Source organism: Thunnus albacares, chromosome 4, assembly GCF_914725855.1.
Source record: "Thunnus albacares chromosome 4, fThuAlb1.1, whole genome shotgun sequence".
In the NCBI taxonomy this organism is placed as follows: Eukaryota; Metazoa; Chordata; class Actinopteri; order Scombriformes; family Scombridae; genus Thunnus; species Thunnus albacares.
Window position 1 is genome coordinate 28417665 of NC_058109.1, and position 16131 is coordinate 28433795.

Below are 16131 nucleotides of genomic sequence, written 5' to 3' on the forward strand. Positions count from 1 at the left end.
CACGGCGCGCTCTCCACAACGTGCCCTGCGCTGGAAGCGACTGTGACAACTCAATGGACCAAGTCACAGATAGTCTACGAGGAAAACAAGCCCTTTTTAAAAAAAATTATTTTGATTGATATGAGATTATTTTGCAAACAAGCACTTGTATTTATTTTTTATTTAATTACTTATTTTTAAAATGAACGAGCACATTTTTATTGAAAAGGATTAACTTACAATTTATTTTTAAAAAATTATTGAAAATTATTCATTTACAAACATCAAGGCATAGGTAACCATAACAACAATAAGCACCTCTTAACATACAAGGTACATCAGACAAGAAAGAATGACTTACATTATATAAAATAATAATATAATACTGTAAATAATAATAGAACATAAATACATTTTAAAAACAAAATAATAATAATAACTGCACTCTTCATGAAATACTTTTAGTTCTTCATCGCTCTGAGGAGAGACTTTGCATGTTTTCTTTTCATTAGTCTTAAAGCATGGAGATGATTGTCCATAAGGTCCCTTTTAAAAACAGAAACATGATGCATGGATGAAAAAAATTCTCCAGGAGTATCAGGTTGTTCAGTATCGAGTCACTTCATGTTAATACCAAACACAATATTTTCTCTTGTGAGAGGAGCAAGTAGCTGGATTTTGGTTCACAGCCAGTCCTGCAAATCCTCATACATACAATGAAAAAACAGGTGATCTGTAGTTTCAATTTCAGTAGCACAAAACCTGCAGTTATTGTGATTATCATTAAGTCTCAGTCTTAGCAATCCATTGGATAGATAAATATTATTGAATATTAATGACACAATTGTTATAAGATAACCTGTTTTACGTTGGTGTGTTTGTCCTTGTTGGACTGTCTGTCCATGAAGTGACTGTGGTAGTGACCTGTACTGGCCTGCTGATGGCACCTGTGTCAGTCTCTGTAAATACAGTTTTGTGTGGTGTTGTTGCTGTGGCTGTATTAATTATAATGTAAACATTATAATTATCTAAGCATGCAGATATTTGAATGGGTTTTAGAATCAGTTGATAATGCACTAAAGGCTTTTTAACCATAACTACTTTAGAAAGTCACTTGTGGTCATATGTCAATATGTGAAAACCAAAGCTCACAATCAATCAGTCTGTCAGTCAATCAGGGTACAGCCCATGGATACAAGGGTTTTTTTATGGTTGCAGTCAGGGACACTGATCACACATATCAGCTGTCCTCAGCTAAACATTGATGACGATGGCCTCTCCCCATCGCCTATTTTTGGATCATTTACAAGAGCTACAAAGCAGGAAGTTAGTTATTAGGTGGCTGATTTACATTTTATGTGCAGCAAAATGGAAATCAGATTACCTGTGATGTAGCTGACTTTCATGCGTGAATGAATCGTGACAAAAAACCTTCAATATTGCAATACAATTCAGCAGGGCCGGCCCTCACTATGTTGGTTCCCTAGGTGAGATTTAAATTGGAGCCCAAAAAAGTGCAACAAAAGTTCCTCCAGTCCAAGAACTCACACTAAAATGAAGTGTAATAATGATGATACCTCCAGCCCAGACAAATCCTCCCAGTTCTCTGGACAAAAGGCAAGTGGGGGTCAAGGTGCCATTCAATGAGTGTTTGGTGGCTAACCAACCAGTAAGGCTTTGAAAATCAAACCAGATAAAACCCATGCGACTGCGTATTTCCTAAAGCTGTACAGAAGGTTGGTAACTCACTTGGTGCCCCCTCCCTTATTTGGTGCCCTAGGCGACCGCCTATGTGGTCCATGCCATGGGCCAGCCCTGCAATTCAGGGAAAGTAATGGGGCATAATTGAATAGACGGTGTAATTATGGATTATTTTATTTTTTTTAAAGTCTGTCAAATGCCTTAAATGTAAAAGGTGATTCAGTTCCACAGAAACCATCATAAGCAGGCATGAAAGACAACAGCATCAAATTGCCTACACAGAATAAAAACAATGATGTGTCAGTTAAATGGAAAGAGCAAAATCAAAGTCATCATCATATATGTACACTGGTCATCATCAAATACCCAGATGGTATGGTAAACTGGCCAAGAGGCTGATACAGCTGCTGGAGCCAGGTCAAGCAGCCAGTCACTGTCTGCCACCGGGAAAGGAGCTGGGATTTAGTGAGTGTCAACACTGTTATCTAAGACTATTACGCTGCATGTGAAGCATGTACTTTAATACTTAGCTGGCTTCAAAGTTTTCAAAATACTTCAGTTGTGCATTTATTGTTTGTTTGTTTTGTATTTACTATTATTTGTGATATCTTCTGATCATTCGATTTTAGCTTTGGATTTCTAAATTGTGGAAGATATTGCAATTAATTATTTGGGTGAGTTAAGGGTGTGGGCGTGTTAGTGAAGTGATAATTCAGCAGCACTCATAAGCTGGATGGACAATGTATTGTATCTGTTTATATAGGCCTATATCATCTGTTTAGTAGATCATAACAGCCTTCCTTGACTTTCCATAATCCATTACCAATGAAAGATAAAATATAATCATATACACATTAAAATGCTTTCATTGTATTTATATTATAATTTGTGACCTCTCAGGTCGTGTTTTTTTATTTGTCTTTTTTTTGTTTGTTTGTTTTTTTCCCCATCACTTTATTTATAGAATGCGTCACAATATGTGGGATATTAATACAATAACAGAAAACAATTAAGCATCACATAATGAAATAAAGATAACATAAAGGACATGACTTCACTTTCAATTTGTTGATAGAGTCAACATGGTAAGAGGACAAAGGGTAAAAGTAATAATAATGAATAAATGGATAATACTAACTGTATGTGCACATTTATTGTTTATAAGTTGGATAGACTCAAAATACTTTCTAAATTCAATTATGAGGGGCGAGACCTCGAGAACTTGGATTTACGGATGTGAAATTTTCCCAGTAAAATTAATAAAGTGACAGTCTGTTGAACTTTCTGGTTTTTGTTTTCATAGTATAATATTACATCTTTGGCCTCCAGCTTAACTGAATGGTTGGTTTGAGTGTCAAAATAATCTTCATTTCTTTTCCAGAATCCTGATGTTTACTGACATTCATAAAATAGATGTTTAGTTGTGTCTTCATTTTTGAACAAAAATCACATTTATCGATATCCACAAATCTTAAGACAAATTTGTATGTGGGAGTTCCACACAAATTTCAAATGAAGAAGCACCTCAACCCCACCAAATTTATGCTGGTGCTGGTGGCCTTGAAACTCTTAACTAGTCGAAGGAGGAGGACCGCACACAGACTTGTTCGTTTCTTTATTTAAACAACATTGTGCTGAGTCAAAGCCCAATGTTTCCACTTGCACCTTCATCAGGGGCCAAACAGGAATACTGGGTTGAAAACCACTTTTTATACATTTCCAAACATCAGAAGGCATCCTATTTCCACATAAATTTCCCATGTGGAGTAATTGTAACTGTAAATAATCATTTCTTACATGTTTATTCATACATTTGTGACTTTTAATATTTATTCAATTAACAAAGAAGGTAGGTTCCAATTCCTGTAACTCTTGCCTCTCAGAATGGCATTTCATCAGCTGAAGGATTCCACTATAGGATTAGTATTTATTACCATTTGATAGTCTTTATAAGTGGCTAAAAAGGTTTTTTCTTATGAGAAATTCGTTATAACTGAGAATTTAAGCTTTATAATTTTTGGAAGTCAACAAGCAAAATGATATTCATGTCATTCCAATGTTGGAAATATAGTGGTTTATTGTTTCTGGTCATGCACTCATTGTTCCATAACAGTTTTGTGGGGGGTGAAACTGTGACCTCCTCAGGTCCAGAGGAACAAGGCGTATCCAGCGCGTGACGTCAGCGCTCACCGACACAGCTTGTTTTGGAGGAAGTGGACAGAGCTAGGCTAGCTGCTAGCGTCAACGGCAACAAGACGAAACAAGACCATTGTACCAAATCGCCCCTGTTACACGAAGGGAGACACACGTCGGCAGTGGCAGTTTTGATTTTGATAAGTAGAGTTAGCTGCGAGGCTAGCTATCAGAGAGTATTTAGCTGTCGACTTGCTAAAACGTGTTGTTTTGTTAACGGTAGACATTTAAAGGAGCTGTTAGCCTGTCAGCTAGCCTGCGCGTTAGCTAACGCTTAAAACCCGAGGCAGAGGAAAAAGTCCACAAAGACATTTTTTATTACCGCAGGATCACCGCCCAGGTTGGTTTGTGTTGACTTTAGTTATTGGTTACACTTATGATATGTGTTAAAGATGTAGCTGTCGTCAAGTAAGTTTCACATTTGTCTATAAAACCTTGCTTAGCTAAACTAAACGTTAGCTTAAATTAAGAAGTGTCACTGATATGGTAATTGTTAGTGGACACGGTATCCAAAAACGCCTGGCGTTAATTATCTTGACAAGATTATCTATTTAACATTTCTGCACTATTTATAAGATATGTGTAATCGTTGTCGTGCTTTTGCTTGTCTGTCTAGCTCACATTTTGATCTGCAAATGTACGTTAATGTTTATTCTGTCTTGCTAACCCTTTGCAAGTGTGCTTGATGTCTTAATAGTCGTTGGGTAAAATGTTGACCCGGGGACACTGTGTATAGTTTATAAAGTGGGATTATTTACAACCAGATAGACTAATAGATTTAAGAATTACACCTTTTATGTGTGTGGAATCCAACCGAAGTATTTGCTGTGCTAATCACGCTTGCCAAGTCATGGTTCCGTTAGTCCTGTGTTTTAAAACCATGTGATCAGTCCCTGACACAGTGTCATGGGGTGCAGATTATGAGAGCCGCACCGATAGCTTTGCTACTCTTGCCTCATAATAGTACAAATATAGATTCAAACCGTAGCTTCTTGCTCCCGTAAGAAGATATTACATTCAACTTTAAGTGATATGCAGACGAAACAATTAACTATTTGTGTCGATAATGCTCCAAGATCTAACGAATAGAGTGGGGATTTAACGCTCATCGGTAATAGAGTTTGGACTTTGGTCTTTACAGCTGTACGAGGTGGTTTATTATTTCAAAGCGCACCCGGCCAAAGTCAGAAGTGCTTAGTGATGTTTTGAGCGGGCGCAAATTAGAGAATGTGAGGTCTTTAATTGGTTTTAGTACAAAATTAAGCTGCTTCCGATTATCTAGACCATCCATTAGCAGATATACAGGAACGTGGTAGCAATTCACCAATTACATAGAGATGACTGACAAATTAAAGGAAAAACCAGAATAAATGAGTGGAGAAACATAATCAATGCAGATGCTTCCACACAGGTGCACTGCATGGTACAATTAAGCAATTAACATTGAGTCGTGCTCTGTGGCATGTATAAAAATGCTGAGCAGGCCTAGTTTATTCTGATTATGTATCAAGATGGCAAGAGGAAAAGATCTAAGTGACTTTGAAAGAGAGTTGATTGTTGGGGCACTGATTGCAGGAGCTTCAGTCATAAAGACTGGTTAGTGTTTCAATAGGAACAGTGACTAAAGTGACATCTGCATTTAGATTTATAGGAAAGACATCAGTAAATTGGTTCTGAAATTATGTTTGACTGCACATTTGATGACCATGATGCTTGTGCATTAGTGTGATATGTAAAGAAAAACAAGAGCAACTCTTCCTCAGGTGACTGGGAATGTCAATGCAGGACGTGACTGTCGGCAAGAACAGTCCGCCGACAATTACATAGAGAAGGATATTATAGTAGGGTGGCAGCGCATAAACCCCTCATTACTAAGATGAATGCACATTTGAGAGTTCAGTGGTGCAAAAACCAAAGGTCCTGGTCTACAGAGATGTGGAAAAAGTGATATGGTCAGATGAGTCATCTTTCACCATATTCTCAACAAGTGGGCGAGTGCATGTGTGGCGTACACCAAGAGAACTTTGCTGGCATGGTTTGGGTCCACTTGTCCCCTTAGAGGGAAGGGTCACTGCAAATCAATACAAAGTTGTTCTGAGTCATCACCTTTTTACTATGATGAAACATTTCTATCCTGATGGCAGTGGTCTCTTCCAGGATGACAATGCCCCAATTCACAGGGCACAAGGGGTCACTGAATGGTTTGATGAGTGTGAAAATGATGTGAATCATACGCTATGGCCTTTACAGTCACCAGACCTCAACCCAACTGAACACCTTTGGGAGATTTAGGACCGACGTGTAAAACAGCGCTCTCCAACACCATCATCAAAACACCAAATCAGGGCTTGGTGATATGGACAAAATCAGATATCACGATATTTTTGACCAAATACCTTGATATCAATATTGCAACAATATTGTAGGGATGATATTGGTGCTTTCACAAAATATTTACATGAGATTTTTGATAAATAATCATCAGTAATGTGGATATAATGACTAAGTGTGTAAAGGCATATAATAAAACAGCTAGAACAGTCTTCACTTCACTGTAATTCAGCCTTTAAAACCAGGAAAAGACAACACTTATGCCATATTACAATATCCAAAATCTAAGATGATATCTAGTCTCATATCACAATATTGATATAATATCGATGTATTGCCCAGCCCTCCAGTAGAGCTCAGAGACTTGCAGAATCACCGCCAAGATGCAGTGAATCTGTTCTTGCAGCACATGGTGGCCCAACACCGTACTGAGACACTTTATATTGTTTTTTCCTTCAATTTGTCACCTGTCTGTATGTATTACTTTAGATGAAAACGGTGGAAGAGTTGTGGGGATGATATACAGTAAGAGATATTTAATAGGGATCTTGGCATTATAAGGACAAAGTAAATGGGAGGAAAGAGATATTACATTTGAAGAAGAATAACAAATGAAAATAGTTGGGGCTTTTTCCAAATGTTTTCTTTGCTTTTTGTTTGTTTTGTTTTATAAATTCTAGTTTGTGTGTGTAGATGATGATTTCAAGGCAACAACTGCCAGTTTGGAAGGAAAAATTCAGATCTCAGAGGGGAAGTCATCATAATGCACTGCTGTACTGTTTAGGCACATAATGATTAACACACACAGTGGCTGCATTCAATATGTTTTGTAGTAACTGGCTGTGTTTTCCTTTTTTTTTGTTATCAATTTATTATAATGTTGAGCTTTATCGAACTTGGGAATGAAACAATGTCGTTTTGTTTCACTGAATAGTTTGTCTGAAGCATAAATATCCCAAAATCATTGCTAGTTTACAGTATTCCAAGAACAATCAGCTGCGGTGACAAAAATAGCAGATGTCATCTCAGCTGAACAACCACAGAACCGCATTGTTCAACATGTTTTGAACAAAGTGGCAAGGGAATTGTTTGTTTCCCGAATTGTATTTTAGAGCCTCATTTTGTACAATGTGAAGCACATTTCTATTACTGCATTTGTCTTTGTTTGTGCAGTTAAGGTAACTCAAGTATAGCACGAACCCTCACTTGGTTTAATTCTTAGAACTGGTTCATTTCTTTGAAGTGTATTTAAAGACGCACACATACCCGATCATCTTTCACTGAAACCTGTTGGCCCATATCAAAAGGGTCATCTCTAGGTCAAGACTGTATTCATCTTTTTTGGGCAATTCCAGCATTGGTCTGCTTCTATTAGGAGTTTTCTTCTCCGTCTGATGTATGTTATTGTCTTTACAGCTGTGGCACAATGACGTCAAGGAAGAAAGTACTACTTAAAGTCATCATCCTCGGAGACTCTGGGTGAGTGATGTTGAGACCTTAAAGCTAAAAGGGTTCATTAAGGTAGGGTTAATCTGCTCCGATCAGTACACCTCTAACACACAGATATACTTACACAGCAAGCGAGGAACCTTTTTATGTTTCACCAATCAAGTAATAATGGTGACTTTCTCTGTTTCACTTGTTTCTGCCCTTCATATGTTCTGTATGTGTTGTGTTTTTTTGTTTTCTAGAGTTGGGAAGACCTCATTGATGAACCAGTATGTGAATAAGAAGTTCAGTAACCAGTACAAAGCCACAATAGGTGCTGATTTCTTGACGAAAGAAGTCATGGTGGATGACAGACTTGTCACAATGCAGGTATTGAGGAAGTAACTTTCACAAGAATTCCACACAGACGTATTTCTCATTGAAACCCAATTATCATATCTAAAACAATCACAGGGAATAAAAGAAAAGAGTAATGTTTATGTTGTACCACTGTGAAAATGCATTATATTGTACTTTTCTGTAAAAACGGTTTATTAAAACACATTATTAAAGATGATTAATAACTTTCTCCCAAATATTATAAATTCAGCAAGGAAAACAAATCTTTTATGCTTTTTCTTTAGATGTGTATTTTCATATCCAAAGACATTTTGCCATCACAATCCCATTTAACCTGAACTGAAAATTCCACTTTGGAGATCAGTTATGTGATTTTGTTTTTCCTTTTCTGTTGTGGAACACTAGAGGCTGTGGAGGTTAGCAAGTCTGTCTGTAATTGGATTTACATGCACACTTACTGTATGTATGTACTGTATCTTGATAATGTGAACACTTTGGGTTATCTCAGTCAAGTTGACGTCAAAATTGGACTTGACATGAAGTCTTTTGAATATTACTGTGGCTTACATACAGGTTTTTCACATTTTGATGACTAACAATGTTGGATTAAAGAAGTTTTTGGTGCATAAGGGACATGACTGTCATTAATGGAGAAATTTGAATTATGTGAACAATGTTAACACGTCAAACCTACCTAATCTACCTAAATGCATATTTCCTCTCCATTCTGTATTGCAGATCTGGGACACAGCAGGTCAGGAGAGGTTCCAGTCTTTAGGTGTTGCATTCTACCGCGGAGCAGACTGCTGCGTCCTGGTGTTTGACGTGACAGCACCCAACACCTTCAAGACTCTAGACAGCTGGAGGGACGAGTTCTTGATCCAGGCCAGCCCTCGAGACCCGGAGAATTTCCCCTTTGTGGTGCTGGGCAACAAGATCGACCTGGAGAACAGACAGGTGGGTCCAAGTAATCAGATTTGCGTGTACCAGGGGTGGGTTTTTTGAGAGATTGTTGTCTGTAAGAAGTAATGATACTCTTCAGACTTTAAATTAATGGAACCATTTTAAAAATAGCTTGTGTGAAACAGTCATTCTTGTTTATCTGATGTTTGTTAGTGTAACATCGGTTCCTTTGTGTTTCAGGTAACAACCAAGCGAGCACAGGCTTGGTGTCAGAGCAAGAACAACATCCCATATTTCGAAACCAGCGCCAAGGAGGCAATCAATGTGGAGCAGGCCTTCCAGACTATTGCACGCAACGCTCTTAAACAGGTAACAGCAATAGAGACTGGTGAATACTTTTAACCAGCCTCCTGTTTTACATGTGTTTCTGTGAAAGCTGTTAGATGTGGAGTGAGGCTCAACCTCACTTATTGTTTTCTGTTTTTAGGAGACCGAAGTGGAGTTGTACAATGAGTTCCCTGAGCCAATAAAGCTGGACAGGAACGAGCGAGCCAAGCCGTCAGCGGAGACCTGCAGCTGCTGAGGACTCTGAAGATCTTCGGGGGCTCGTCATTGCCCTCATCACCCTGTCTTGCCTTGTCTATATATCCCCTTTCCCATGGCCCACTGTGTTAATCCCTAATGCCCAACATACAAGCAGCATCCCACTCATAGAGTATACTACTACACACAGACATGCTGCACCCACCTCCTTATGTATACAAAACACACATTTTCTATAAAATAAGTCTCCTAGCCCAAAGAACACCTTAAGGAAACATTATGGCATTTACTTGTATGATGCTTATTACTTCCCAGTGTTTCCCATCCTATTCTTTCATGGTGGCGGTGGTTTGGGCTGATCTCATTTTTGGTTTCATGTATATCACTGCTTTCACACCCAGTTTTGGTTCTCACTGCTTTCATTTGGGATACTTAAAGTGGTAAATCAAAGCATAATCTCTATACATGTTTGTGTTTATGAGTAAAGTTAGACAAACTTTTTTTTTTTAAATCAAAGTTTCTTTAGCAGTGGTGGTTTTCTTACTTTCACGGCCCGCCACTGCTGCATGAATAGAGGAAACACTGCTCCCCTCATTTTACTCATTTGTGTTGTGGCTTAAATTAGTTTTACACTCAAAAACACTTGTCACCATGGTTTCACTTTACCTCATGCAACCTTAAAGAAAAATAAACTGATACTTGTTGGGGATTGGGAACTGATGTCCTGAAGGATCAGAATGTGTGAAGGTGCATGTGTGGATCACATTAAGATGCTGCCGGCTGATTCTCGTTAATTGGTGTCGAATAGAAAATACAGTTAAATGACAAGACCATCATTTAAGTGTGTACAGGTTGTTTTTTTTCTTTTCTGCACTTTGCTGTCATCTACAATAACTGAAGACTTGCTCAGACATCTCATTTTAGAGCCACAATAAATGCATTTGTAGCTCAGGTTGAGGACGTAGTAGAATCTAAACTCAGCTGCTTGATGTAAGCGCTGTCCCTAATTCGCTATTCGCTGTTCCTCTATTGGGGAAATGAAGGTTTGTCTTGTAATCAACTATTCTTGGTACATCTGACGTGGGAATGAACCAAATCAAGTCAGCATGTCATTCTACCCGACAGTCCTGGAGAGGAGAGAGATTTTTCTCAAGTATAAATATCATTCATAACTAAGTACTATTAGCTAGTACATTTCTTCTTTTTACTGTCAACTATTGCAAGACTTTGTATATTTGCAAACCTCTCAATCATTTTGTGGGGAAGGCGAAAGTTGTGTTGTAAATCTCCATATCTGACTGCCAGTTGCTCGTGTTGGCAAACAATTTAAGTGCTTGACATTTCTTTTTAACCGATCAGATCTTTAACTGTCTGTTCGTATTATGTTAAAACTTTGAAATGCATTATAGATTACAAGATAGCTTACATACTGTAACTTTGAAAGAAGAAAAAAAAATGTGGGGAGGGAGTATTGGCATTCATCATTATTATATTATTAATATGATAAATGCATAGCATCTACATTGTTTCAAAATGTCTTTGCGTTTCAAGTAATAAGGGTAATAAAAATCTTGAATAAAGCACACTGTGTTTATTTCTGACATTTATTGTGTAAATCTTTATTAAGCAGTATCAATATAGCGCATTTGTCACATTTAAAGTATTTGACTTTTAATAGAAGAAACAATCTTTTTCTAAAAACCTATCGAAACAGTAAAGTAGAATAAACAAGACCTAAATGGTCTTTTCAATACTGTAGAGTTTTCAGTCCAGTTCATCTCTTCAGCTGGTTTTTGGTTTCTTGCTGGCTCCCTGCAGCCAGTGCTGAAGCTGTCCTGCAGACTTTCGCTTAGTCTTTGCTTTGCTTTCACCCTCTTTCTGCCTCTGAAGTGTATCTGAGTCCTTCCTCTTTGAAGGGGAACCAGTCATCAGCCAGTTGATCATCTTCTTACTGCTGGCTGTGGACTTGGGCTCCTAGGGGTCAAGGGCCAGATTGATCAGCTCAAACCTCTCTAAATGCCAGAGAACTGACATCACATAGCTAAAACTTTCAACCACAGTGGGTAAAATGCCACATTAAATCTTGTACCTTTTTGCCGTTAAGATCCACTGGCTGAAGGCACTCAGGAGAGTTGTTGCGCGAGTTACTCACAAGCGATGAAACGGGGTGAAAAGTCAAAATGTTTTTTGACTGGAGCAGTTTCAAGGCATCTAAAGATTTCACCTGCCCAAAATCAAGCCATCTTCTCACTTCTTCCTCTCCATCCAAGATCGCTGGCATCCTAAAACACATTCAGACAATAATTTAGAATTTCATACAGACCCAAATTTAATAAAGGAGTGTTTTTCCACATCAACTAATGTTACCTGTGATGGATGCTTTGCAGGTTTGGAGAAGCATTCACAGTGATGATGCTGTAGCTGTAAAGGGGTTCTCCATCGACTGGAGATGTCCAGCAGTCAAACACTCCGGCCATAGTCAGCAACCTCCATCCAGTCCACTCACCTGGGGCTTCCCCTTCCTCAAAGACACACAGCAACAAGCATGCCCTAATGTTTAAATTATAAAAATCTGCAGAATTAATGAAAATACATGCCAAAGATCTTGTTGGTTTATGACTTATGGAATCCTCAGCCTGGCACTAACATCAAAACTCAAGCATGTGTTTGTGTGTTGCGTTACATTTTGAATTCTACAGAAACACCTGGTGGACACATGCACATTTTTGGCCTTGGCCCCTCTTCCACACAGGAAATTTTCAGCCATGGTAATTTCCGCCAAAGTTGCATTCTCTCAAGATTTGTTTTGGATGAAAGCAAATGTTCATGGTGCTTATATTACTATAGAAAACCCATTACTTACCTTTGTCAGGGCAGGGGAGGCCTCCTCTGGAGGGCACGCCGTCCCAGAATTCTCATTATTGAGGGTTGAGGTCACGGGGTCATCCTGATCCCCTTTTTTCCCCTGAGTCTGAGGGAAGTAGATGAAGAAGGGCTGCTTGCCTTTCTCCTGCTTCATCCATTCGTAAAAGCCGTCAGCCAGGATGACACAGCGCTGTCCTTTTATCATGGGGTCCTTGGGGGAGAAAAAGTGATCAGAGACAACACGTAAAATATACTGATAGAAATTAAGTAGCTTGCCACTCAGCAGTGTCTCAAAGTGTACGCACCTTGTAAGATTTCTTCTCCAGTATATTCTCACTGCGGCAGTTGCTGGTGCTGTAATGCATCTTGCTCGGGTCATTCTCCTTGAACCAGGAAGGTACCAGGCCCCAACGCATCACAGCCAATACACATTCATCCGCAGGAGCATTCTGAACACACATAAAAGGCAGAGACCGAATAACATTAACACCTGCAATATACACCGATCAGCCACAACATTAAAAGCTAATATTGTGTAGGTCCCCCTTGTGCTGCCAAAACAGCTCTGTGACCAGTTGGACTCCACAAGACCTCTGAAGGTGTCCTCTGGTATCTGGCACCAAGACCTTAGCAGCAGATCCTTTAAATCCTGTAAGTTGTGAGGTGGGGCCTCCCTGGGTCAGAGTTGTTTTTCCAGCACACCCCGCAGATGCTCGATCTGGGGAATTTGGAGGACAAGGCAACACCTTGATCTCTTTGTCATGTTCCTCAAACGATTCCTGAACAATTATTGCAGTGTGTCAGGGTGCTTTATCCTGCTGAAAGAGGCAACTGGCCATCAGGGAATACTGTTGCCATGAAGGGGTGTACTTGGTCTGTAACAATGTTTAGGTAGGTGGATCCAAGTTGTCCCAATAGAACATTGCTCAGAACATCACACTGCCTCTGCCAGTTTGCCTTCTTCCCATAGTGCATCCTGGGGCCTGTTTCAGAAAGCAGCTTCAGCAAACTCTGAGTCTAACCCTGAACTCTGAGTTGATGAACCCTGAGATGGGAAACTCAGAGTTTTCAGTTTCAGAACAGCTAATCAGTCAGTTCAATCAACTCTGAATATGTTCACTCTGAGTTAAGCTTGTGCGTGATGAATGAAAAAAGCCATCATTAATGGAGCTCCGATACTACGAATCACTATGGCAACAGGTAAATAAAAGGCAGAGCCTCCATTTTAATCCAGTGGATTTAGAGATATTAATGCATGTGTATGTGGACGGTGCACATTTATCTTTTTAAAAAAAGAGCTTATGTCAGAGCGGGAAAAGTGTCAATAAGTTAACACAATAAAGTTTTATTCAGTGTCGTCCATTAATTCATCATTTACCAGACTTACATTTCCTTAATGATGATAAAGTGGAATCTGACTGTGTATCAGGCTGCAGCTACATCACATTTTAAATATATATTTGTTCAGCTTTAATCTGACGGACAAAACACAGGAGGCAGCGACTGAAGATGAAAAATATAGTTAAAGATTTAAAACATAAATAGATCAAAGACACAGAGATATGACTGTAAGCTCACAGTTTGATCCAGTAATAATGTATTTGGTGATTTGTACTTGAAAAGGTGTCGAGGTAAAAATACAGAATATTTTAAATTTTTAGACATCTATTTGTATCTCAGCTCAACAGTGTTCAGTGACTTTATTTCAACTACTTCAACAAATTTAGTAAATTTAAACATTGTCACTGAAATGCTGTTAAAACACATTAAGATTATGCTCCCTATTTAAAAATCTCACTTTCAAACTACATTCTGCAGATGCACCACAATACTGCTCAATCAGCATATTCACATATAATCTCCAATATAAAAGGAATTATGTTCCATCAGTGCGACCAATCACATCATGATTGATGGAGATAATTATTCATTGATCCCACATGTCTAAGGCTTCATACCGATTGTTTAAATTTAAATTGAGATTACACATTATGTGCAATAAAGATTTCAGTGCAGGAGCTGCTCTAACAAACTGACAGCTGTCTTGTGTGCACAGTCACAGTGTTATAACAGAAGGACGTGCAGAGGTTTTATTCTAAGCTAAAGGTGAATTCACGCTGTGTAATATTTGAATGTTAGAGCAAAAACTGCTGTTCAAAGAAATGACTGATGCACATAAAAGCAGTAACCTTTGAAAGTGCTTGAGTAACTAAAGTAATACCCAACCAGGATTTAGATTCTGACAGATAGTGAACCTCCACTAATGAATGCACTTTGATACGGACTGAATGACTGAGGAAATGAAACAGCATGTCTGGCTCTGAGACAGAGAGAAACTTGAGGTTTGTTGAAGAAAACATGCCAGTTAGCAGGTGAGCTTCACAGTGTCAGTTACTGCGGTAACTGACCCCAAGTTTAATTTAGCTCTCTTTCTGAAACTGAGAACCGAGAGTTTCCCTCATCTAAGTGTGAACGAACTCAGGGCTTTCACTAAACCGGCTTTCTGAAACAGGCCCCTGGTTTCATCTCTTCCCCACATAAACGATGCACATGCACCCCGCTCTCCATATAAAGTAAAAGAAAGTGCATTTCATCAGACCAGGCCACCTCCTTCCATTTCTCCATGGTCCAGTGCTGATGCTCACATGCACATTGTAGGTGCTTTCGGCAGCGATAAAGGGTCAGCTTTGGCACTCTGACCGGTCTGTGGCTATGCAGCCCCATACTCAGCAAGCTGCAATGTCCTTCCTTGGACCACTTTTACTAGGTAGTTGTTGTTGGCCGTGGTTTTACTGTTGTGACTCATCAGTGTATAATGCTACCCAGTACAACAGTAATACAATACATATTACCCTCTTGAAGCATGTAATGTTGTTCCATACTGTTAAGTTCATCATAAAAGTGTTGAGTCAAGTCTGTGGTTAATTTCTGTAGCTCTCAGATTGTGGTATTGTAGCACTGAATAGTATATTATGTATCCATATGGAAGCTTGCATACAATAAATTAACAATAAAACTAACATTATTTTTCACTTTTATTATCTTAATTACCTGACGAAATGCATCATGGTGCTTTTATCATTAGATATTTCAGAGTATCTATTAATTAACTTATCTACGATAAGTCTTTTCAGATGTGTCTCTGATGTTATAGCATGATGAGTACTTATTACTTCACATAACGTGGATCTATGTGATGTCCTTCACTTTACGCAGTTATTTCATAGAGATCTAACTGACACACGGAGAGAGACAGCTCACCTTATCAAAATGTCTCTGTGACAGCAGGACAGGACTCATGGACTGCGGGCTCTTGTTGTAAGAGGGTCGGTATTTGTCCGCATCTCCATCCCTCCAGCGGGGCTGTTTCCGCTGCCCACCTCGGTCTCTGTAGCAGCAGGCTCGGCTCACCTCGTCAGGAGCCAGAGTACACGCAGTCCTTCCACACATTTTACTGGTGAACCTAAACTTTTCTGCCACCTGAGACAGAGGGTCAACAAATTGTAGCAGGTGGAAGATAAGTGAAGAAACACTGTGCAGAACTCTGCAGTATTAGCTAGTGTTAGCTTAACATTAACTTCAGTAAACAAAACATTTATCTTTCACTGGCTGTAAAGGCACAGTTTAGAAACAGAGCGGCTTACCTGTTTTCGAGTGTTATATCGTGAAGTTTCAATCGTGTGTGTGTTCACGTTATGTTGTGGTGTGTATGAGTGTGGGTGTAGTAACGTTATGATGTGGTGTGTATGAGTGTGGGTGTGTTCGCGGGGATTTGTCCGGACAGAGCATAGGGACAGAGGCTGAGCGCGACTGCGCATGACAACCGTG

General features: G+C 39.1%; 2 protein-coding genes across 2 annotated transcripts; one reads left to right on the top strand and one right to left on the bottom strand.

The window, feature by feature from the left end:
• The first annotated feature begins 3868 nt into the window (after positions 1 to 3868).
• Positions 3869 to 10274, top strand: LOC122980686 (ras-related protein rab7). The gene is made up of 6 exons (XM_044348936.1): positions 3869 to 4213; positions 7621 to 7683; positions 7896 to 8022; positions 8731 to 8949; positions 9136 to 9264; positions 9383 to 10274. Exons 2-6 carry the CDS (start codon positions 7631 to 7633, stop codon positions 9476 to 9478), a joined length of 624 nt encoding a protein of 207 aa, XP_044204871.1. The 5' UTR covers positions 3869 to 4213; positions 7621 to 7630; the 3' UTR covers positions 9479 to 10274.
• Positions 9901 to 16115, bottom strand: hmces (5-hydroxymethylcytosine binding, ES cell specific). The gene is made up of 7 exons (XM_044348935.1): positions 15948 to 16115; positions 15565 to 15783; positions 12609 to 12752; positions 12302 to 12514; positions 11806 to 11960; positions 11528 to 11720; positions 9901 to 11412 (listed from the first exon to the last, which is right to left on the bottom strand). The coding sequence occupies exons 2-7, from the start codon at positions 15751 to 15753 to the stop codon at positions 11221 to 11223; spliced, it is 1086 nt and encodes a 361-aa protein (XP_044204870.1). The 5' UTR covers positions 15754 to 15783; positions 15948 to 16115; the 3' UTR covers positions 9901 to 11220.
• Positions 16116 to 16131: the final 16 nt, after the last annotated feature.

What these genes read in the sequence shown, in the direction of transcription:
- hmces (XM_044348935.1), bottom strand. Translation starts at nt 15,753, where the DNA reads ATGTGTGGAAGGACTGCGTGTACTCTGGCTCCTGACGAGGTGAGCCGA. An exon ending in CACAGAGACATTTTGATAAG is followed by an intron (nt 12,753 to 15,564) that starts GTGAGCTGTCTC and finishes ATGTGTGTTCAG; the next exon opens with AATGCTCCTGCGGATGAATG. An exon ending in CTGCAAAGCATCCATCACAG is followed by an intron (nt 11,721 to 11,805) that starts GTAACATTAGTT and finishes AATGTGTTTTAG; the next exon opens with GATGCCAGCGATCTTGGATG.
- LOC122980686 (XM_044348936.1), top strand. Translation starts at nt 7,631, where the DNA reads ATGACGTCAAGGAAGAAAGTACTACTTAAAGTCATCATCCTCGGAGAC. An exon ending in ATCATCCTCGGAGACTCTGG is followed by an intron (nt 7,684 to 7,895) that starts GTGAGTGATGTT and finishes TTTGTTTTCTAG; the next exon opens with AGTTGGGAAGACCTCATTGA. An exon ending in ACAGACTTGTCACAATGCAG is followed by an intron (nt 8,023 to 8,730) that starts GTATTGAGGAAG and finishes TCTGTATTGCAG; the next exon opens with ATCTGGGACACAGCAGGTCA.